This window comes from Gracilinanus agilis, chromosome 1, assembly GCF_016433145.1.
Source record: "Gracilinanus agilis isolate LMUSP501 chromosome 1, AgileGrace, whole genome shotgun sequence".
Lineage (NCBI taxonomy): Eukaryota > Metazoa > Chordata > Mammalia > Didelphimorphia > Didelphidae > Gracilinanus > Gracilinanus agilis.
The window spans coordinates 381,157,863-381,183,588 of NC_058130.1; the positions used below are offsets into that span (position 1 = coordinate 381,157,863).

At 34.7% G+C, this 25,726-nt stretch overlaps 1 protein-coding gene and 1 non-coding gene across 2 annotated transcripts in view; one reads left to right on the forward strand and one right to left on the reverse strand.

Moving 5' to 3' along the window:
• WDR70 (WD repeat domain 70) overlaps positions 1 to 25,726 on the reverse strand; it is a 333,473-nt gene that overhangs the window by 223,874 nt on the left and 83,873 nt on the right. Inside the window, exon 8 of the mRNA XM_044664295.1 lies at positions 21,587 to 21,663. Within this exon, the coding sequence (XP_044520230.1) occupies positions 21,587 to 21,663 (77 nt within the window). The remainder of the gene's footprint in view (positions 1 to 21,586; positions 21,664 to 25,726) is intronic.
• Positions 4,427 to 4,534, forward strand: LOC123232638. Its single transcript, XR_006505167.1, has one exon. It is a non-coding gene; the product is annotated as a U6 spliceosomal RNA (small nuclear RNA).

The following is a 25,726-nucleotide window of genomic DNA, read 5'->3' on the forward strand; positions in this document are numbered from 1 at the left end:
CTGACTTTTCCCCTGACCTCTCACTTACTCCATACCCCCGGGCCCCTGGGGGGAGGGAGCGAGAATGTGGGTACTCGTAGGCCTAGAACAGGGTTAAACCAATTCTGCAGAACAACATATCAATACTATCAGCACTACTGGCAAACCTTTAGTCAAAGATCAACTTTATTATCCAGTGACCACATCACTCTGACTCAGGGCTACCTGCCTAGTTCCCCACCTCCATAGGCCCTAACAAGCAGGAATGATGGCAGATACCAAACAATTACTTAGGCTTTGCAATCAACTGGCATGTCCCATTGGCCCCCAATGTAAGAAGTATGTTTTGAGAGAAGGTTAAGAAGTTTAAAGGGCAGGGAGTGAAAAATTAATATAAGTACAGACATAATTTTGTCAAAGATGTCCTTCTAAGTAAAATAGAAGTGCAAATAACATGTTATAAAGTCTACCTGACTAGGGTTAAAAAAGAATTCAGAAGTATATGCAGGAAAAGACAGGAAAATTAATATACCCCATCCCCAGACATGACAATTAAGTCTTGGTCAAGGCAATTAAGTAAATCAAAGAGTTTAAAATATGTTTTTACTTGTTGAGTAAAATAAACAAAATCATTTTTTAAATCTTTGTTACTTTGTTAAATTTGATATTAATAGCAGTGTAGGATTCAAGCAGCTATTACTTTTGTACCTCCTCAATTTATAACAAACAATGAAGAAAACTGCTGTCCTGATTCCTCAAGATGAGAAAATTTAGAAATTAATCTACAGCAAAAGGCCTGAGTTGAAAAAATAAATCAAAGAACAAAGGAAGAAAGCAAAACACAAATATTCTGTTTCTTCAAACTGGTGGTATTTTTTTTAACTCTTACCTTCAGTCTTAGAATTGATACTAAATATCATCTCTAAGGCAAGTATTTATTCTTAATGAAAAACTAAGATACTCTTTCTACTTCCCAAATGCAAGGATAACATCTATATCATCATTTCAGTTAGTGATAAATTCAGTAATGTGGCTTGCGTTATGAAGGTCCTCAACAAATTTTTCAAGAATGAATAAAAAAGATTTTCAAAAAAAAGGAAATATGGTAAGATGGCAAAAATATTCATATTTCTACCATTTGGGAAAATCCTAGATAAGATTAAAGCATATTTCAAAAATGTATATTAAAACATTGTGCAAAGAATGAGACCTGCTTACATGTTTTCTATCCAAAATGAGTCACTTAAACTGAGTAGCACAACTTAATGGGAAAAGGAGTATAAAGGGAACTTTTTTTCAGAGTAGATACAGTTTGAGTTTAAGGAAAAGTGTTCTCCTAATTCTGTCCTTTCCTTTCTACATGTATCCAATATGCTAATCTGCATCCCATCTTCCATGGAATAAGTGCTTTATAAATATTTGAATTTAACTGAATTGTACCACTGATCATTTTAAGCTTCACTGAGTCATTCACACTGTTTAATTCATATTCTTGCCAATAACACAAGTAGCTGACAGGATTGGACACACAATCACTTAACACTAGAAGGCCTAGTCATGTTATTTGACAAAAGAATTTGTGTCCTTCAAGGTATTCTTAAGTTCTGGTCCTTAATCATATTTATAATATCTAACTATTGAGATCAATGCAACTTACTTCATTTCTTTTTTTTCTGACTTAGAATTGATACTAAGTATTGGTTCCAAGGCAGATGAGTAGTAAGGGCTAGGCAATTAGGATTAAGTGATTTGCCCATAGTCACACAATTGGGAAGAATCTGGAGCCACATTTGAACTCAGGTCCTCTCAACTCCAGGCCTGGTGCACTGAGCCACCTAGCTGCTCCTGTCTACCTCATATCTACTGACTCCTCAATCTAATGAAGTATTCAGAGACTTTGGAAGTCTTATTTGCATTTGTGAAAATTAAGAATGAGCAGGAGAAAAAATCAAGAAAGTTAAAGCATAGATCACATAGAAGCACAAAGTTTTAAATAGGAATCTGCTGTGGAAGAGCAGATTCGCAATTTTTTGTCTCTTGCAACATGGATTTCACTAGGCAATTCAACAGCTACTGAAACTAGGAAATTCTTCATAATTACCTAATCTTTTTCCAAATATGGCCAAATATCAGAATATAGAAGAGATCTAGGCTTTACAAAATCACTCACCCCTCTTCTAAGATCCAAATTCTAATGTACAAGGCATATAAAGAAAAAGATAATCCTATGAGATATTTCAAATGGTGTTAGTTTTTTGAGACATGAGATGAAAAGATTTGTTACTAAGTTTGGGACACTTGATCTAATCAGTGTGTTACTGTGAAAATTCAGACAATAAAAGCTGTTAATCCTTTGCTTTCTTGACTGGTTTTATGTGAAGGTGTTGGCAGATTAAGTAGATTACAACAGCTCAAAATTATTCTATTTTCTCTTGGTCATTTAAATTTAGATTTAAGTCTACAAGAAATCCCTGAGCTTTGCATTCAGCAAATAATTGATGTTTGGTTATAAAGAACAGGCTGGGGATAAAACATCATAGTGTTTTACTGACTTGCAACACAAAACAAATATATATGTTGTTGAGTGATTGAAAGAAAATGTGTGTGGCCCTGTTCTTTTTTCCTGTTCACATTTCATGACAGTTCATTTCTAAAGCTCAAACCAAGAAAAAGAAAGCCGTTCCATATAAACAAGAGCTTTCAAATTGCTGATATGGCTGTTTGACAGTGAGGCTTGCAGTCTTTTCAGATCAACAGTTGAATTATAAGAGCTGCACCCAGCTTGTGAACTACATGCTTTTACCAATAATATAACAAAGTAGCATCAAGTTAAAGTGCAAAAAAAGGGGGGAAAAGAAGGATATGAGCATTATTAAGCACCTATTACATGTCAGGTCCTGTATGAAGTGTTTTATAAAGTTTTATTTGATACTAGAAAACATTGCAGAGATCAGCGAAATTTTCTGTATGGAGTACAAACTAGTTCAATCATATCCAACTTTTTAAGACCGTATTTGGGGCTTTCTTTGCGAAGATCCTGAAGTAGTTTATCATTTCCTTCTCCAGTTCATTTTACAGATGAGGAAACTGAGGCAAACAGAGTTACATGACCTGTTCAAAGTAATATGGCCAGTCAGTATCTGAGATCACATTTGAACACAGTAATATGAGTCTTTCTGACTCTAGGCCCAGCCACTCTATTCACTATGCCACCTAGCTGCTATATGGATTAGTATCACCTGAAAGGCAAAATAAATTGCAATGAGACCTTGAAACACAACTAATCCATCAGGACAGATATTCTGCATGTTTCAATTCAATTTCACTAGAAAGGACATGTGCACATGTACCAAAAAAAAGCTAATGAGGAAGATGCTAAATACCCTTATTATATGTAAATAGGGGAAAAAGAAGAGCCATATACATGTCAGGATAATAAAAATTAGTATGGTAGAAACTTTATAACATTATAAAATCATAACAAACATTATAAAATTATCATTTTAGTTGATACTCTCTAAGTAGTGATTTAGATGAGAAACTGTTAATAAGGTAAGGAAAGATCCTGTACAGAACAACTAAGGTACAAAATAGTAAGTAGAATATATTTATCTAGCAAAAACTACAACAGAATGTAATGGACTTCACTACTAGCAGCAATGCAATGATCCAAGACATTTCTAAGGGACCTATGAGAAAGAATGTTATCCACATCCAGAGAAAGAACTGTGGGAGTAGAAACGCAGAAGAAAAACAACTGCTTGATCACATGGGTCAATGGGGACATGATTGGGGATATAGACTCTAAATGATCACCCTAGTGCAAATATCAATAATATGGAAATAGGTCTTGATCAATGACACATGTAAAACCCAGTAGAATTGCACGTTGGCTATGGGAGGGAGGTAGGAGGAGGAGAGGGAAAGGACATGAATCATGTAACCATGGAAAAATTTTCTTAATCAATTAAAAAAAGATAGCAAAACTACTCATAAAAAAAACCATGAGGGCAGCTGGGTAGCTCAGTGGAGCCTAGAGACAGGAGGTCCTAGGTTCAAACCCGGCCTCAGCCACTTCCCAGCTGTGTGACCCTGGGCAAGTCACTTGACCCCCATTGCCCACCCTTACCACTCTTCCACCTATGAGACAATACACCGAAGTACAAGGGTTTAAAAAAAAAAAAAAACCATGATAATTTAGAATATTTCTAAACATTTGAAAAATGCATCCTTATCATGAAATAAGGTGGCATAGTACAGTGTTGCCTTAGAAGCTGAAAAAAAAATGAATCCAGACTCTGACACTAACTAGCTGTACAACCATAGAAATAATAGCCCTAAGGCTGCAGGACCTACTGCAAAAGATTACTATAGCTGTTTAATGAGATCTTACATGGAAAAAACACATTAAAAATCTTAAAAAATAAAATAAATATCAAATATTATTGTGCTCGCTTCGGCAGCACATATACTAAAAATTGGAACAATACAGAGAAGATTAGCATGGCCCCTGCGCAAGGATGACACGCAAATTCGTGAAGCATTCCATATTTTTGGAACTATGCTCAAAGGACTATAAAAGATTGCCTGCCCTTTGATCCAGCCATACCATTGCTGGGTTTGTACCCCAAAGAGATCATAAATAAACAGACTTGTACAAAAATATTTATAGCTGCGCTTTTTGTGGTGGCAAAGAACTGGAAAAGGAGGGTACGTCCTTCAATTGGATAATGGCTGAACAAACTGTGGTATATGCTGGTGATGGAATACTATTGTGCTAAAAGGAATAATAAACTAGAGGAGTTCCATGTGAACTGGAAAGACCTCCAGGAACTGATTCAGAGCAAAAGGAGCAGAGCCAGAAAAACATTGTACACAGAGACTGATATACTATGGTAAAATCGAATGCAATGGACTTCTGTACCAGCAGCAATGCAATGACCCAGGACAATTCTGAGGGATTTATGGAAAAGAACACTACCCACATTCAGAGGAAGAACTGCAGGAGAGGAAACATAGAAGAAAAACAACTGCTTGAACACATGGGTTGAGGTGGACATGATTGGGGATGTAGACTCGAAACTACCACACCAATGCAACTATCAACAATTTGGAAATAGGTTTTGATCAATGACACATGTTAAAACCAGTGGAAATACGCATCAGCCATGGGTGGGGGGAAAGCGGGGAGTGAAGGGGAAAGTAGGAGCATGAATCATGTAACCATGTTAAAAATGAATATTAATAAATGATTTAAAAAGAAAAAAATAGAATAAAGGTTTACATGTATATAGTAAAAATATAATACATATATATATAAAATATTATTGAGTATCTATAGTCAGACTTTAGGTCCAACCTCATTTAAGCATGCTATGTAACCTTTAAGACATATTTAAGGGAAGACATTATAATATAATTTAATATCAATACTTAGTATAAGGGGAAATTATAGCAACAGATAGGAGGAAACAAAACAAGAAGCCCATAGAAGACTGAATATTCTACAAATCAAAATGGCCAAACCAAAAAAAGGGATCAATCAGTTGATCTCTACAAAACAAAGTTTTCAGAGTTAAATAAAAAATCTGAGAATTCTTGGTCTCTCAGGAAAAAAAATACAACGGTCCCCTACCATAAGAAATCTGAATACCACAATCCAGGAAATCACCCGAGAAAATTACAAGAAATATTACAAACAGGGAACAGAGCAAATTGATTAACTATAGCTGTGTTGGTGAACGTATGGCACACACATGCTGGAGGGGAGCCACTCTCTTCCCCTCCTCCACGCACACCTAAAGGCATTTCTCCCATCATCTGCTCCTCTTCCCAGCAGCCCAATGGGAGCTCTTCTTCCCTGCCTTGTCTCAGGTAAAGTCAGAGGGCCCACATGCAGCATGAGGGTTGTAGTTTGGGCATTCAGTTTCTAAAAAGTTCACCATCACTGCTCTATAAGATGCTAACAGAAAAGAATCTTGGTCAACTCACCCAGAAATACAGCTGTTAAAATCCCAAAGTTTTGGACAAAATCTTTCAAACAGTCAAGAGGAAATATTTTATAGATCAACACACACCAAATCAAATTGTGCATTAATATTGAAAAGGAAAAGGAAATGAAAGGCAGCTAGAATGCAATATATTAAAAAGTAAAGGAGATTGGCCTGCCTATCTTGAAAAACTGAGCATAGTCTGACATGAGAAAAGATGGTTCTTAATTCAGACCCGAAATTTAATTTTTTTTTACTTGGACCTGAAAAGAGTCTTTGAAGTACAAATTGATCAATCAAATGAAACATAAACAATAAAAAACCAAGATTGATGGGAAGCATTTAAAAAATGACTTGGTGCTAACATACTTTTACAGTGATAAGTCTACTGTAATTTTCAAGTCATCTCAAGTAGAAGGTCATTGAAAAAGCACTGGATAAGAATTTAGGGATAGAATCCCTTGAAAAAAAGAAACAGAACTAAATCATCTGAAGCAGTGGAGCTCAACTAAAATAGAAAGGATTCCTGTGGGCCAAATATTCACTTAGAAAACCACAAACTAGCATTATCTATATTGTACTATATATTAATTTATTTTCTTAAACATTTCCCAATTACATCTTTTTTTTTTTTTTTTTTTTAAACCCTTACCTTCCGTCTTGGAGTCAATACTGTGTATTGGCTCCAAGGCAGAAGAGTGGTAAGGGTAGGCAATGGGGGTCAAGTGACTTGCCCAGGGTCACACAGCTGGGAAGTGTCTGAGGCCAGATTTGAACCTAGGACCTCCCGTCTCTAGGCCTGACTCTCAATCCACTGAGCTACCCAGCTGCCCCCGCCCAATTACATCTTAATCTGGCACTCAGGAGTTTTGCTTTGCAGGCTAAAGCAGCAAGTTTGACATCTCCTGACATTTCTGATCCAGAGGACACAAAGGAAAGGGTTGGGAGGTAAATAAAATATAAATTCTGCAATCAAACCAGAAGTAAAGGCTAGTCAAACAAGGGAAAATGGGAGATAGAGGATGATTCCTTAACCACAGGGTACTGGGAACACATTTTTAATAATACACTGGAAAAAATAGACTGGGGACAGGGAAGAGTCATGGGAGAGAAAGGTTAAAATAGTCTCCCTACCTCAAGTCTCTTTACCTTTCCAATTCGCTCTACATGTAGGCACCCAAGCGATATTTCTAAAGGTGAAATGGGACTAACACTGTAACTCACAGTAAATTTCAGTGACTCCGTAAGGACTTACAGGATTAAATCAGAATTATTGGGTAAAAGCTCCAACTCCATACTTTTAGCAAAGGCTGTCCCATATGCCTAAAGTACACTACCTCATCTTTCTGACTTAGAATTTCCTTTAAAGCCAAGTCCTAAGGCTGCCTTTAATAATAATAATAATAATAATAATAATAATAATAATAATAATAATAATAAACACTAATAATAACAAATATTTACACACCTTACTTATGTGCCAGCCACTGTGCAAAGCACTTTTCAATTATTATCTCCTTTGATCCTCACAACAATTCTGGCAGGTAGGTGCTCTTACTCCCAATATCCAATTAGTTACCTACCATGTACCATCTTTTCTACTTTTGCCATATTTCTCATATATGTCCCCTTCTTTCCTCTAACACTGCCACTACCCTGATGTAGTCCCTGATCACACTGTAATACCCTTCTAATTACTTTCCTGTCTCAAGTCTCTCCACTCCAAACTATCCTCCTCTCGGCTATCTAATTTATCTTCTTGAACTGCAAGTTTGAGCACATCTGTATGTCTGTCTGTCTGTCTCTATCTCTATCTCTAGCTCTTTCTCTATATCTTTTTATATATATACACACATACCCTATTGCCTCCAGAATTATATAAAAAATCTTCTATTTGATTTTTAAAGTTCTCCATAACCTGACCCCTTCCTACCCTTTCCATATTCTTGCTTCTTATACCCCTCTACATACTCTATAATCTACTGACACCAGCCTCCTTGCTGTTCCTCTCAATGCATACTCCAGGTCCTGACTGAGCAATTTTATTTGCTGCCCTCCATGTCTAGAATTCTCTCCCTCCTCATCTTTGCCTCTAGGTTTCTCCAAGTCTCAGCTAAAAAAATCTGCCTTTCTGTAAGAAGTCTTTCCTAATCTAACTTGAGGCAAGTTACTTCCCTCAGTTAATAATCTCCAATTCATCTCGTAAACAACTTGCTTGTAGATAGCTATTTGTATATTGTCTCCCTCATTAGACTGTGTGTTCACTGAATGAAGGAAGTGTCTTTTACATTTGTATGTAAGTATCCTCAATGTTTAGAACAATACCTGGCATCCTCAGTAAATGTTTAATGACTAATTGAATCAAGAAGCTTCCAAATCTTACTTCTCAAGTGATAACATTTTTCAAAGTATTCTAACCCTGATCCTCAAATATAACAAAAGATCTTCCAGCTAAAAGTATTCAGGATAGTGCTGTTTATATTAAAGTCTGGTATTGTCCTTGGCATGGCTATCCCCAATACTCCTAATAGTGGTGAAAGTAATAGCCTAGCAACATCAACTCTATTAAGCAAAAAAGTGTTTGCATAATATTGTGATGACGCAGGAGGTGTTCAGAAGAATAACAATTTATGCAAAGATTTTCTACAATATAATTATATTATCCAAAAAATGTGTTTGTCCATGTGTGCAAAGAATGGATACTTTTGTTTTGATGCAAACAACTAAGGCTTACTGAAGTACCCTTGCTCTAAATTCTACCAGAATCACAGAGAAATTTCCAGAGGTGGCTTCAAAGTACATGTTAATTTCTTAGACAACTATAGGAGCAGAAGAGAGCAGGATTTAAAAAAAAAAAAAAAGGCAGAAAAATGTGAGGGATCACTGGACCAGAGGCCAGATATTCCTCACAAACCTTCCCAAACTTCAGTCTGGAGGAAATTTGCTCAATCAGAAGCATATTTCCTAAATCCAAACAGAAAAAAATCAGCAGTATCTCTGAGTATACCACTGATTTTCTTTCCACTAAATGCTAAAAATCACAGGTCCAGACTAGGAAAAAAATGTCTGTAATGTCTAAATGTTCATATAACATTCTTCATGAGTGAAACATTATATTTCACACTTTACTTTCCTTCCCAGAAACTCTATACTTCTCATAATATGCTCATTTGACTATAATTTTACTTAAAACATATGTTTATTTTCACTATTAGCAATTTCATAACTTTCATCTTAATAATACAATGGACCAAGGGGTAGGAAACACTAGGAATTTAAAAACAAAAGATATCAATAAAATAAAATCTATTATTTAAAAAGAAAGTTTACCAAATGCTGAGTAATTTCAATAAATTCCTAGCTAAAGAATGAAAAATAAATTAGTTATAATTCTCATCATATCATCTCACCTAATCATCAGAATAAATTTTATAATTACCTAGGGAAGCCAAAAGTGGCCTGATTTCTTGATCCTTATCCTCTCCTACATGTATTTGAGCCTTATTCCCAAACATGCAAATTTTAAGTCCTTGATCCCTAAGGAGAAAAAAAAATCTCATCACTGACCAGTCAAACAAGACAAACTTGGATGGATTAGTGATCTCATTTATGTGAGCACTAACTCAAAAGGAGAAGATTGCAACCCATCTACTTTTTCATCATCTGTGATTTCTCTCCATATACTCCAGCAAGACTCCACTGGGGGTGGGCTTAGGGGTAGCTGGGTATCTCAGTGGATTGAGAGTCAAACCTAGAGTTGGGAGGTCCCAAGTTCAAATCTGATCTCAGGCACTTCCTAGCTGTGTGGCTCTGGGCAAGTCATTTAACCCCCATTGCCTAGCCCTTACCACTCTTTTGCCTTGGAACCAATACATAGATAGTGTTGATTCTAAGGCAGATGGTAAAGGTTTAAAAAAAATACTAAGTCTCTTGTCACAGCATGATACCAATGAATTACAAGGGTTGTCCATCAAAAGATGGATATCTAACTCTATTTTACTCATTATATATAGAATAATAAGGCTACTTTGGCATAGTTTGAATTATTTTTTCATCCAGATCTTTGAATTTAGCATTTTACTATCACCAGATGATTTTTTCATTTCTTCTCCTGGTCATACCTTTTTTTTTTTTAACCCTTACCTTCTATCTTGGAATCAATGCTGAGTATTATTTCCAAAGCAAAGAGCAGTAAGGGCTAAGCATGGGGTTAAATGACTTCCCAGAGTCACAAAAGTAGGAAGTGTCTGAGATCAGATCTGAACCCAGGAATTCCCGTCACAAGCCTGACTCTCTATATACTGAGCCCAGCTAGCTGCTCCTGTACATCTTTTTGATGATAACTTTTCTGAACCTTTTGGAATATAATTCTTCACTGACAATACACTGCAATTTATTCACAACCATAATACAGCTCTCCACAGTCTTTTTTAAATAAAGAATTGTCTTTTGAGTGACCAATATCTTCGTTTCAAGAATGTAGTCCTCCATGACCCACAGGCACACACAGCATCACCAAAAAAAAAAAGATTTGTTTCAGAGATGCTTACAGTCAAGAAAACCATTGCATAATTTCCCAAAAGTAACCTATGTTTCTCCTCTCTTCCATTTCAATTCTAAATTGAGTTCATTGTCTATTTCTAGGTTCTATGCAAGATATATGCCAGACAACTAGCTCTGAACTGTCCTTTCAATTAGAGTTGCTCTGCAATTGGAATAGTGGGGATAATAATTATAATTATAAAAATTATGTCATTTCCCAGAGAAGTCACAGTTCAAAATTGTTTTTCAAATTTTAAGAACTCAAGTTTAAGATATGTATAGGAGTCCCAGGAGATAGAGAATCTTTCAGATCACCAATTCTGCTTCCAGATAAGTTTTTACAGCCACCATCTGGGGATGAAATTCCAGTGGAGAAGGGGCCAGTCCTCACAATGGCCAACCAAATGCCACACAGAGACCTGGTAAGCCAGGCTATCTATAGCAAATAGGGTACCCTAAAGGAGAGACAGGAGCAAGCATGTACCAGGAAAATCAAGGCATCCCAGCTATACTGATCATCATTTCCCCTCCTCTAACCCTAAAAAAGACTTCCCAAGAGTCTTGGGAATGGCAATTCCCCCCAAAAGCACCAGACCAACTTCACAAACAGCAATGGGAGGAAAAATCATTACTGAAAGCAACTACAAAAACTGCTTACCAACTGCCACCAACAGGCAAATAAGCAAAAGATCTCTGGGAGAGAACACCAGCCCTGCTTCCAGATCAGCTCTTAGAATCTGTGAAGAAGGAGCCAACTATCCTACCATCAGCCAATTAACTGCCACATTCAGGGTAATAATGTGGACTAGCTGAAACATTAAAATACCTTAAGGAAGAGATAGGAAGCAGCATGTGCCAAGCAAGTCAAACCACCATCACTATATTGACCATCATCTCCTCTCAGATCTTTCTGATTGATTTAGTCCAGGAGCCAGAACCCACAAGCCCTTATAATAGCAATTAGTCCAACCTACTCTCATCAGCCATTATCCTGGAAAACAAATCCTATGGGGAGGCAGCCCAGCAATTGCTCCTACATGTGCTGTAGCCACAGTTGCAGAAAATTCAGAAAAGAAAGTTCTTTTCACCAAAGTCTTCAAATTGTCAAAAGGTTCACAGCATCAGAAAATGATATCATTTTATCAGGGGAAATGGTATTAAAGAAGAGGCATCACCATCTGCTTTTTCCCTACAGCCTAAGGACTATCAAACTCTTCCATCTGACTTGGAATTGAAACTTCCCACATATGCTGCCTCCCCCCACTCCTGCACCATTACAATGTAAACTCCTGAGGAGCAAGTATTCAACTTACTTTTCTATGTTTTCCTGATGGTGGAAAAGACTGAAGGTGAAAAGAGAAGGGGAAAGCAGAGGATGAGACAGTGTCATGGAAACAAGTGAGCTTGGGAAGACTTTGGGAGATAGTGAAGAATAGAAGGACATGGAATGCTATGGTCCAAGGAGTCACAAAGACACAAATCAACAACAACAATAATAAAACACTTAAATATTTTATTCATGCAAATGATTTTCTCTCTCTTTTTCAAACACTCCTAAGTACTTTTTAATCAAAATCAATCATGAAGTCAATTTACATACTCCTGGTTATAGTCGTGTTCTTTTTGTTCTATCTACTACTCTATTCCGAACTTCCACACATCTTTTCTTTATGTCAAAATTGTCTATTTCTGGTGTGCTTATACATGTATATACAATCAATGTGTTCATGAAAGAGTTGTATATAAGTCAGATTGTTGTAAAATTAATCCTATTTTACTACTGACACTATTTCAGAAAATATATTTCTAAAGAAATTACACTTGAGAATAAGGAAATAACAACTAGTTTCCCCTGAGTTCCTATAAAACCATTAATGGCCAGCTTGTTCAAGAACTTTAGAATCAGTAACCTCCCAAGAAACTAAGAACCAAGTCAAAGGAGAAAGGGCCTTTTCAGTTTGCAGCAGACACAATCTTTCCTCATTGATATGAAAGGCTCAAGAAACAGGGTAATGAAGCTTCTCTTGTGAACATATATTAAAATATATATTCACTGAAGAGGAAGGCAGTGAAAAACCAGAAAAGGCAGAGGAGTCAATATTATTTAAAAGCAAAAAAGCTGATGGAACATATGAAGAAATGCCCACTACCGAAGAACCTGAAGGTGAGAATCAAGTACAAAGTGCAGCAAACCAAAACTCCTGCTTATTTTGCTAATTTTATACAAATAAATTCTATTGCTCAGGGAAAAGAATAGTTTTTTTTAAAACCATTACCTCCTGTCTTAGAATCAGTACTGCGTATCAGTACCAAAGCAGAAAAACAGTAAGAGTGAGGCTAAGTGAAAGCAGTGATGGTGAACCTATGGCACAGGTGCCAAAAGTGGCTTGCAGAGCGCTCTCTGTGAGCATGTGGCCACACCCCCCACTCCACCCCTAGTTTGTTACTAGAAAGGCATGGAGACTCAAATGGAGCTGCTCCTCTCCCCCTCTCCACTGTGCCTGAGGACATTTTTTCACATCACCTGAACTCTCTGCCCAGCAACCCAATGGGAGCACTTTCTCCCTTCCCTGCATGGGGTAAGGGGTAAGGCAGGATACACCTGGCACTTGGGAGAAGGGGGGAATGGTACACGGTCTGGGGGGGGGGGTAAGGGTGGGGCCTGGCACTCTGTCTCTAAAAGATTCATCATCACTGTCCTAGGGTCACACAGATAGGAAGTGTCTGAGGCCAAATTTGAACCCAGAACCTCCCAACTATAGGTCTCGCTCTCTACCCACCAAGCCTCCAAATACTTTTAAAATATTTTTTTTTACTTTTAAAGACACCCCAAAATACTTTTAAAGACATATTTATAGCAGCTAGGGAGCTCAGTCTAGAGATAAGTTGTCCTAGATTCAAAGCTGGCTCAGACACTTCAGAGCTGTATGACCCTCAGCAAATTACTTAATACCCATTGCCTAGCCCTTACCACTCCTCTGCCTTGGAACCATTACACAGTATCTATTCTAAGACAGAAGGTAAAAAAAATTTTTGTAATTAAAACATCACACAATTAGGAAAAGAATTTCTAGAAAGCATCAATGACACTCTACACTAAATGTCAATGATACACATCTTTAAAATGATATTAATGTATGAAAATAATAATAATAATAATAACAATAACGATAATAATATTCTGTGGCAATCTGGCCACAGAATTCCTCAACCCATATGATGGTTATTTTTTATTGTCAATAAAGAAATTTAAAGGCATTAATTACAATTTTAAAGGGACCATCAGACTGTGAACTACATACTCAAAAAATGAAAAGTAAGTGTAACAAAATTATAAAGACCAACTATCACTCAAAGAAAAAGATATGAGATGACATCCCCAACCTAGCCCTTTGGTCAAGGAGGGCCATTCATTGGTGTTAAACATTGCACAATTTTTGGATTTTTTTCAATACATTGATCAGTTGAGTTGATTTTTTTCTCTTTAAAAAATATTATTCATTCAAAGGAATGGTTTTCTATTCAGGGAAATGAAGCAATATTAGGCTAGGTAATTATGATGACATAAGAAAGAGAAAATCTCAATAAAAACTTATTTTTTAAAAAACTATACAAAGACAATATAAATTTAATGTAACAATGAATGTGAATTTAGAAAAGTGGTATGTAGAGTATACACTACATATATACTGGTTATAGTTCAGAAGCCCTACACCCCTCTCCTTTATATTTATACTGCTACTACCCTAATACAGACCCACATTATCATGCGCTCAATTTCTGTAATACTTTCCTTACAGTCTTCCTGTCTTTTGTGTAATTAGAATTTTGTAGCCCAGCACTCCATTTCCCAGAATCCGACTTTTATCCTCACATTATGTCCTTATGTTTTGAAGATAAAAGTTTCTGTAACCCCGCCTCCAACTCTCTTCTCCCACTAACGCAGTTGGGAAAACATCTCTTTACTCAGATTTTTACTTTTGTACTTTTTATTTCATCTACATCAAGTGATTATTAATAAATCATATAAAATATAATAGTTGGAGTTATTGGATATTAATTGTAATCTTACACTTTACTGCCTTCCCATTTGTATAAATATTTATACCACTGCCAGAATAATTTTTCTTAATTCAAAGTTCTAAAGAAATTATAGTACAAAGAGAAATGGTTTTGAAGTTTAAAAAAAAAAATAGACTTGAATCCCATTAATACAGGTACAATTTTGGGCAAATCATTTAATCTCTCTGAACCCATTTCTTCTGCTGTAAAATGAAGTCATATAATTTATGACTTCTAAGATACTTTCTAATTCTAAAACTATGAATTTATTGTCCAGGCATGTCATTTTCTTTATATCTACTTGGTTATACAGTGGCACTCTACTGCTAACCAAGTAAAATTCAGAATTTTTTGTTTATTCCAGGCTATCAACAAGTTGTCACCACTCTGTATCTCCAAATTTAGCTCATTAATTATTGGCCATTTCCAGTCTAATCTCACATTAATTACTTGTCTCTACATATTCTATAGAAGGTACTTTGTACCTGCAAGATATATTCCTGTTCTTATATTTTTGACCAAGATGCTTCTGAACCCTTAAACAGCCTCCTTTATCTGTTAAATTCCTACTCATCTTCTTTAGAACAACTCAAATGCCAGAGCCAACAAGCCTTCCTTGACCCACCACCACTCTTCTAGGCCACAAGAACTTCATCTCTTCAAACCTTATATAGTACTTTGTTTTCTAGATCTCTAAAATACCAATCATGTAATGCTGTATATATAATAGCTATCTGTGTTAGTCTTGTATCTCCTACTACTATAAAGTCCTTGAGACTAAAGAGCTTCTTAACTTTTCTCTCTCTCATCTAGCTAGCACAGTATCCTGCACACAGCTGGCATTTAATCCTATCAAATTGTTATATCACTTAAGCACCATGATATCACAAGTCATTTTGTCTTTGTATTCTCAGCATTGAGCACATTGCCTGGCACATACTACGTGCTTAACAAATGTGTGTAAACTAATTATTACCACTGCGATACAATATGAGAAGTCTTACCTCATTCAAAAAAAAGTATTTATGCTCTTGAAAAAAATATACTAAAAGATGCATTGTTGAACAATTCTATTCTTTGTAGCTATTGATCTCTTTTCACAGAAAATTTTAGAAGGAAAGGTGAAATTACTGCATGACATTTATAATATTCTTAAGTGAAAGGCTTACTATTTTTTTTAATTAGGAATAATTTTTAGCTTAAAATTTTATTTATACTATTTGTTTTCAATTATTTATATTTTAAAATTACTAGTGCTTTTCGGCTTAAAGATTTATTTACACTCAACAATAGGAAAGGTAATAAAAATTAAGCAAAACACAAAGAGAAGAGAATTGAATGATACTAATAAAGCAGCCAGGAAAGATCATCAGAGAAACATGAAGACTAAAATGGGACTACTGAAAACTGTTCATTTCAAAACACTTTAAATATAGTATTTAATGAATTTGAAGCACAAATTCATGCAAATCAAACCTGTATTAAATGAAGTTGACTTGAACTGTTATTACTCCATTTCCTTACATTTATAAATAAATGACATATGAAAAATCTAAATTGAATACAACTCACATGTTATTGTTACTTGTAAGATACACAATTTTGTTACTATTTCACTTCAAGCAAACAATGACTTACTAAAATACTGGAAATTGCAACTTCAAAAGTAAATAAATAAACCTGACACTAGAAAAACCAACACAGACCCATTACCTAATAAAAGAACCACAAATATAATTTGACCACCAGCAGGACCAAAGTGTATGCTAAATGATTTATTATGGCATTCCCAGTAGAGAGCAGTTACTAGACTCAAAGATATGTTTTAAAGTTGAATTGGAAAAAGAAGGCTGCTGGTGAAGGAAAGGTTAGAAGTATGAATTAGGAAAGGAATTTTTTTAAACAGTAAACCAGATGTAAAAAGTAATCTTGGTCCTGGCCATAATGACAAATCACAAAGTAAAGGACTGCTAAATTTCAAGGCTGGTTGTAATTCTGTTTAAGAAAGAAAAAAAATGAGACGAGGGACATAGAACACCTGCTGCTGAAGAATTTAATATCATTCAGACTTTCTGTTTTCTCACATGGAAATACCCACCGTTAAGTGTGGTAAGAAGATTTCCAGATAATAGATGGTTGGAATAATTCCTTTTATTTTCTGTATTTATAAGTATCAATCAACCTTTTGTAGCAATAATAACAATAAATATCATTATATATATTACAAACAATAAAAACTGGTAACATGATAACAAGAATTTAACAAACATAAAAATAACAATGAAATTTTTAAGTGGTCCTTAATTTTAAACTACAAAAGACTGACCATGTCTTCATTTGTTCAACAAGGAATTGTTAAACATCTATTATATAGGTCAGATATTCAAAGAATAAAAAGCTAATCTTAAGTGTGCTCAGTACAAATGGAGAAACTCAATTGCCCTAAGGAGTTTCAACTGCTTTATTCATTCAAACTTACATCATAGTAAGCTCCAATTAAATAAAGACTATATTTCCCAATACTAAAATACATTTTTCCCTTGACCTCCATTTTTTCTTATCTTCAAGAGAACCTGCCATTTGTCCATCTTTCTAGGCTATCTTGCTATTCCTGACCTCACAGCCAGAAGAAGCCTTTTCTCAATAACCCCCCAAAGTACAAAACAACCATTATCAAGATAATTTCTACTTTTCCCCTAAAAATCACTCTAAATAAAATTATTTCAAGTCTACCCTCAATCTTTTATAGTTTAAAAGGGGCAAAATTAACTTAATTACAACTGTAGAGCCATTTATTTACACTTCATTTGTCTAGCATCATCAGAGAAGGGCCTGTGTATTCTACAAGGGGATTTTCCATGTAAATGAAGCTTACCTCATTTTTAAATGCCAAATTTTTTTTTGCTTTTTTTCATAGATTTTTCTAAAATTTATAAAAATTCTATTCAATTAAATAATTATTTGATAAGTGTTCAATTTGTTCTTCATACACTGTCCTAAGAACTGGGGATACAAAGACAAAAATAAAAACTACCCCTACCTACAGGAATTTACATGGTACTGATCTTGAATATCAATTTATCTACTTCTTAGTTTGTCTATCTTATTTGATGTTTTACTATTAGTTGTCACTTCTTGCTGTTAAATAATTGTGCCTAAACCGCTCCCACCATCCTCCTAGTTAATTATATAATTAGCTATCTGTCTGTATGATGAGGGATCAAGACTAATGTGGGATTAGCATAAACAGGACTCTTTAAAAGCATCAAAGGACCTTAAAAAAAAAGAGAAGACAAAAAAATATATACATACATATATATGTGCATATATATATATATGCACATATATATGTGTATATATATACACACTATTTTGGTGCTGGGATTGTATAGCTACTATTTTCAGTGCTAAGAAGTCTTCTCTTTGTTTCAGGTTAAGGGCTGTGTTCTGGAGGGCTAAGGTTACCATCAGTCTCCCAATAAGTGGGTTGTTACTACAATTATCTGCTGGCTTGTGCTTTATCTTTTCTCTTGACTTTTTTCTATATTTGCCTAACACATTGCCTAACCTATCTTCTTCTAAGTTTAGTGAGTACTATATCTAATTCGTTTGTCAATAAGATGAGAGAAATTATAGCACAGAAATATACAGAAGTGTTTAATTGGTGTGCAAAATTGGCATAATGTTATCATTCCTTTTTGTTACCCTGTCCTTGTAGTTATACACAAAAGAGCTTAATATAAATTATAATTCTTCCCAAATACAGACATCAAAAAAAGTTCATTATATTCATATTAGTCACTATATAGTGGAATTGACCGAAAACTCCATGTAGACATCTATTATTTATATGAATAGGATGGGATTCTATGTTTTCAAAGTACCATCCAAAGACCACCTGCAAAGCAGATCAGAAACAAAATTACTAATAATTTCTCATTTATTCTTCCATTTTAATTTTATTCCTTCAAATATTATTTTTATTAATAATTTTATTCCTTCAAATATTATTTTTTATTTACAACAAAATTCAAGACAGTAACCAACTGCTTCATAGCCATGTCATTAGCTAGTTCTATTACACAATTCCTCAAGTAAAACCTTAATCACTTATAACAAGAAAGATAAAGTCTTTTTTTCTACCTTTCTCAATATATCTTCAATGAAAATAACTGGGGTTCTAAATAAATAAATGAGACATCTAATACAGACAGAACCTGGCCTGGAATGGGGAATACCTGAGCTCAGATGCAGCCTCAGAAAGTTATATAATCTGGCAAGGCATTTAAACTCTATTTTCCTCAGTTTCCTAATTTGCAAAATGGGAATAATACCACCTACTTCTCAGACATGTTGTGAGGTTCAAATGAGACAATAATTGTAAAGCACTTGGCACAGTGCCTAGCACATAGTAGGCGTTATATAAATGTTAGCTATTATTATTAAATAGCTATCTGCATACAACCCACCAGGGCTCCAAGTTTATGATCCAGCTCTCATCTGCCATCTAAACATAAAAGATTGTCTAGTAATTTCACAAAATGCAAATCAGAAAACTGTGGTAAACATTTTACTGCAAGAATTTCTATTATCATTATTATTTCCTATGGTCTTTTAAGGAAAGGAAAGGAAAGAAGTACAAGGGTCTGGAATACTAGATTTTGAAAGCATTCTTCTATTAATATTATCTCCTAAACCCTTTGCTTTAGATTCATTTATGGCCTGCTTTCATGTAGCTCTCAGTTAAAAAGATATCATCTTTTGAGTAAAGTTAGACACTCTAAATAAAAAATGAGGAAAATACATCCTGGGCCTTGCTCTCTTCTTTTGCACTATATTACTCCTATTGTGCTTTAACATACTCCTCAATAAAAAAAATTCTGGAAATGTCAGGATTAAAAAAATCTATTACTTTGTTTCAGGTATGATACTACTTTTAAAGCAGTCTGCATTTAATATATGGCATGCAAATCATCAAGGGTATTGATATATGCCTTCAAAAATATCTTGGATACCAAATTCTTCTCTGTTTTACTACAAAAAAGTTGCATATAGTATAAATGTAATGAGAAAACAATCTGGCTCTTCACTAAAAGGACAGTGCATTTTTCTCCAAGTACAAATTTTGAAAATTAAAAAAAAAAAAAAAAAAGAATTTCCTCTTGGTCTTAATTTATAAGTGGGCAGAATTGCAGCAAACACAAACCATGGTCAAGTAAGAAAGTCTTCACTAAACACTAGTAGAATCCTTAGATGGATCTTATGTGGGTATTTTCTCCCATGATTCAGACAGAAACCATTCCATGGTTTTCCATCTTGTTTAATAATCATCCATGTTCTTCTAGAAAGGAAGCACTAGAAAGTTGAGCATTACAAATGTTACAAAATCAAATTATATTACAAAACCAAATAGAAAAAAATGCCTTGAAGAACATGAATACTTCAGTCACCCAAAAAAATCACATCCAATAGCTCTTAGTCCTAATACTCCTTGACATCTCTGAAGCACTTGACAATGGTGATCACTTATCTTCTCTCTTCTAGATACTCTCCCTTTACTTTAATTATCATGGTTCTCTTACAGTATCTTTTCTGATTCCTACTTCTCTCCACAGATACCTTAACATGGCCATTTCTCCATGCTATTATTGACTCTCTTCTGCTCTTTCTTAACCTACACACTCCCTCAATAATCTCTCCAATTCCCATATTAAATATCTCTGCTAACTTGAATGACTCTCAAATCCCTTATCTCCAATCTCAACCATTCTCCTGAGCTTCAGAACTACAATTCCAACACTATTGGATATGTGAATCTAATCTTGTCACAAAGAATACGAATTTTATCTCTGCTAACCTTATGTCAATTCCTATGGCCATCACTCCAAGTAATAGTCATATTATTTAACTAAACTACTGCAATAGTCAACTAGCAGTCTCTTCTCCTGCCTAAACACTGCTGTCAAATTAACGTCCTAGTGTGAATCTTGGATGATGTGATTAATATAAAAATATCTTCAATAGCTCCCTAAGCATTTACTCCCCAGTCATCATCTCCCCAAAACTTTTAGTTTAGGAATTCCTACCCTGGGGTCTGTTGCACTGTGGTCACTAAGGTGAATGCCTTACCAACAGTCCACCAAGTTTAAATTACCTACAGCTATGTTTCACTTTATGCCCTATCCATCTCATAAACTACATGTTCTCATGTTATATGACAAACCAACCCTATTCTTATCCCTGCTTTCTAGTTCTGAAACCATAATCAAATCAATGATGCTGGCCATTACTGCTAGAAACAATGTGTCAATGCACTCCTTAAAACCTCTGCCTCATCCCTGAAACTTTCTAAACCAAAATATTCCTCCCTAGCTACCACTCCCCTATAGGTGCTACTCCCTACTCCTAAAATGTAAGCTCTTTGAAAACAAGGTTTATGTTTGCTTCTCTATTTGTAACCCTAGTGATTAGTTCTCAGCTCACAGTGAGCACTTAATAAAATACTTATTCATTCATTCATTAGTTTACTCAATCAGTCCAAATTCCTTAGCCTATGATTCTAAAGACAATCACCTATTTTTACCTGTCAGCATTCTAAACTGCAAAAGAAGAACACGATGGCTAATGTAAGCTCCTTGAAGGAAGTAATTAATTCACTTTTGTCCATGCATCTTCCACTTTTGGCATAGTATTTAGCAGAGGCTTCACACTTACAAAATGCTTGCTTGACTGATTTCTCAATTGCTACCAATATTTCCAGTACTCTCTACTAAAATAATATTAAAAACCCAAGCATTTTTTAATTTTAAGCTTTAGCATTAACAATTATAAACATAAACTTAACATAAACATTATAATAATAAACAGATAAAAACATAAAAATAAATTATCATACACAAAAACTATAAGTTATATTTCTCATGGGTTTTTTAAAGTAAATATTAACCTAAAAACAAAAGTTAAAGAAAATCTTGCAACTATTATGGTGCATGCCTTATGCTAAGAATACTCACCCATCATTTGAACAAGTCAAAAATTCTTCCTTTATTTTGGGATGCCAGCAGCCAGTGTTAAGCATTGCTGTGTGACCCTAAATACATGAAAAGAAATCTGTGTTAAAAATACACATAGCCAATTGGCAAAGATATCAAAGGAGAGGAATAGTCAGTGTTGGAGGAGTTGCAAAATAATAGGTACATTTGTATACTATTTGTGGTACTGTGAATCAATATAACAATTTCAGAAAACAATTTGGAATTATACATATAAGGTGACTTAAACATCTATACACTTTCATCCAAATTTCACTAAGCTTATACCCCAAGGAGACCACTGACAAGAAGGAAGTCCTCATGTACACCAAAGTATTAAAAGCAGCACTTCTTGAAATAGTAAAGAATTGAAAACAAGGTAAATACTCATCATTTGGGGAACAGTTAAATGAATTGTGGTACATGAATGAATAAAATATTACTGTTTTTTGAGAAATAGCATATATTATGAAAATAGTGATGCATGGAAAGATCTGCATGAACTCATCTAGTCAAATAAGCAGAAAAGGGGAATGGACTTGTTTTCACTGGTGAAGGAATTCCTATTGAATTAATTCTCTCCACCAATGAAAATCAGCAAAATTTTGCAATTTAAAGTCTTAAGAGAATTGTGTAGACCCCCGAGATTGGTCCATGATCCCATATGCAGTAGGTCAAAAATCAGACTTCCCAACTAAGGCCCTCTCTGTATTTGCCATGACACATTGTCTCAAAAAGGCTTGTCACAACAGTCAGATAGACTACTAAAATTTAAAGCAAATCTTTAAAAATGTTCATCATTCCAACACTCAAAACAGATTAAATAAATGGTGAAAAAATAATGAGAGCAAATATATTCCCAAGTAAAAATATGTGCCACACTCTTACTAGGTATTCTAAAAGATAAAAAGTTGAACAAACACAGACACTACAGGAAAATGTTTAAGGTTTTTAAAAAGAAATGCATTTTTTTGCTTTCTATTCAATGTTTATAGCTGATTGGACTGAGAGGAATATGAAAAGACCGGTTTAAATTGGAAATATTAAAACTAGAGTCTTTTACCAAATCTAAGATTAATGTAGAAAGATGAGGCTTGGTCTTGGGAAATTTCATTTAGTCTTGCTCCATCAGTCTATTTATTCAGGAAAATAGCTTACAAACCTCTTGAAACTCCAAAACAAGGAAATGAATATTTGTACCTTTGATTTGAAAAAAGCTAACTTAAAACAAACATAACAGGATAAATTCCAAATGTATGAATGACTTAGATATAAAAGTTCACAAGATAATTTTTTTTAAAAAGGAAGAAAATATCTAGAATAAATTATGGACATGAGAAGAGTCATGAAATTTAAAAAATGTTTAAATGGATGATTTTAAATACATAAAACTGAAAAATGTTTACAAAAATAAAATTCAAAGTTATTCAAGTTGCTAATAAAAGTTTAATAGCCAAGCTACATAAAAAAACAAAATTAAATATATAATGATGGCAGCCATTCCTCAATAAATAAATTGACAAAGGACATGAACAGATAATTCACAAAGAAAAAAATCTAAGACATCAACATGAAAAATGTCACCAAAACATTAATAAATGGAGAAATCTGCATTAAAATGAGTACCTCACAGACATCAAATTAGCAAAAATGAGGAAAAATGAAAAATGACAGTCATTAAAGGAAACAGGGACACTAACACACTTTCAGATATGGGTAACATGTGAACTATTTATTACAAAAATGTTTCTTTTCTTTTTTTTTCCAATAGCAATAATGTTGAAAAACAAAGAAGAAAAATAAGAGGTCACTGAGGCATTTTTCTTTTATGCACAGAAAGGAATTGAAAGTGAGTAGCAAGCACAGAGCAAGACAGCTGTGAAAATAACAAGCTTATTATATACTTAAAAAGAAAAGCAAGCTATACATAATGCAGATTTACAGCTTTATATACAATCTTCTTTTTCTGTTCTACTATGTATATATGGAAACACCCATCTTATTAGGTATTTAAGTGCAGAATAAAACAAAATTTTAAGAAAAATACAACAAAACATTTTAAAAAAGAAAATGCACTTAGTCACTGACTTTAACTAACAACACAGTACTGAAGGAGGTTATCAAAGAGAAATCTGAAATCATTCTGCTATGAATGATGCCACTATAGTCTGTAAAGGTAGGAGCTAGAAAGATACAAGGCTGTTGATGGCAAACCTATGACATGACATGTAGCCAGAAGTATAGGGCCAGATGCCGAGGATGAAACATTTGTTGTAGTGTAGTGTAGACATTCTGTACACTATAGATGACAATTCTACCATAGTTATTAATTTACCTATTTTGGTTTATTAAATACAGTTTACATATTACAATTATACATTTTTGTTATTTAAACTGTAAGCATCACGAAATTATGGGTTATTTTCTCAAAGTGACATACCACCCAAGTTATGCTCGGTTTTTTGGCTAATTTTAACACATCAGGCTCAAAAGTTTGCCCATCACTGTACTAGGACATGGAAATGTTAAGTGTCTCTGTTAAAACAGTGACTAAAAATGAGTCATGAAGAAAAGCAAGTTCAGCCAAAGATTCTAGAGAAGATCTAATCAGAGTTATGGCTCACATTAGTGAAAAAAAAAAAAATTTAAGGTGAACAATTAGTAACTAAATCCATTCAGTGATCAAATTAATTGGCTTGTCTATCTTTGCATTTAATCTTAATAGATGCCCTCATGAAAGATTCTCTCTCTTTACTAAATATCCTTTTAGTAACAAGGACTTAATCTGACATTCATCTCACAGAGGGACTAATACTTTACTTCTATACAATTCTGGCATTTTTCACTCCAAAAATAGGAGATTTTAGTTATTTTTATAAAAGCAATTATGGGCTTGTGCTGATCCAACTAGAGTCACTTTTGGTCAATACAACTGACTTGAAAGGCTGCTCTCTGGGGCCAATGAACAGGATGAGGCTATCTGGTACAACTAAGAAATGAAACCACAACTATGGCCTCATCAGTTTGCTAGTCTAATGTTATAAGCTCACCCACTACATAGAGTTCTCTCTTATTTGGAATAACAAATGAGAACAAAATTTGTTTTAAAATCATTGCCAGTTCCAAAAGCAAAAATCAAACAAAAATAACAGGAAGGAAAAACTCTGACAGGGGTCTAATTACTCAAATATACAAGGAGTTAAAGCAATTGTATAAAAAAATCAAGCCATTCCCCAATTGATAAATGGGCAAGAGACATGAATAGGCAATTTTCAGGTAAAGAAATCAAAAGTATCAATAAGTACATGAGAAAGTGTTCCAAATCTCTAATAATTAGAGAAATGCAAATCAAAACAACTCTGAGGTATCATCTCACACCTAGCAGATTGGCTAAAATGAAAGAAGGGGAGAGTAATGAATGTTGGAGGGGATGTGGCAAAATTGGGACATTAATGCATTGCTGGTAGAGCTGTGAACTGATCCAGCCATTCTGGCTGGCAATTTGGAATCATGCTCAAAGGGCTATAAAAGAATGCCTGCCCTTTGACCCAGCCATACCATTGCTGGGTTTGTACCCCAAAGAGATCATAGATAAACAGACTTGTATGAAAATATTTATAGCTGTGTTTTTTGTGGTGGCAACAAATTGTAAAAGGAGGGTATGTCCTTCAATTGGGGAATGGCTGAACAAACTGTGGTATATGCGGGTGATGGAATACTATTGTGCTAAAAGGAATAATAAACTGGAAGAGTTCCAGGCAAACTGGAGAGACCTCCGGGAACTGATGCAGAGCGAAAGGAACAGAGCCAGAAGAACATTGTACACAGAGACTGATATACTATGGTAAAATTGAATGTAATGGACCTCTGTACCAGCAGCAATACAATGACCCAGGACAATTCTGAGGGATTTATGGTAAAGATGCTACCCACATTCAAAGGAAGGACTGCAGGAGAGGAAACATATAAGAAAAACAACTGCTTGAACGCATGGGTCAGGGTGGACATGATTGAGGGTGTGGACTCGAAACTACCACACCAATGCAACTACCAACAATTTGGAAATTGGTCTTGATCAAGGACACATGACAAAACTAGTGGAAATGCGCATCGGCCATGGGC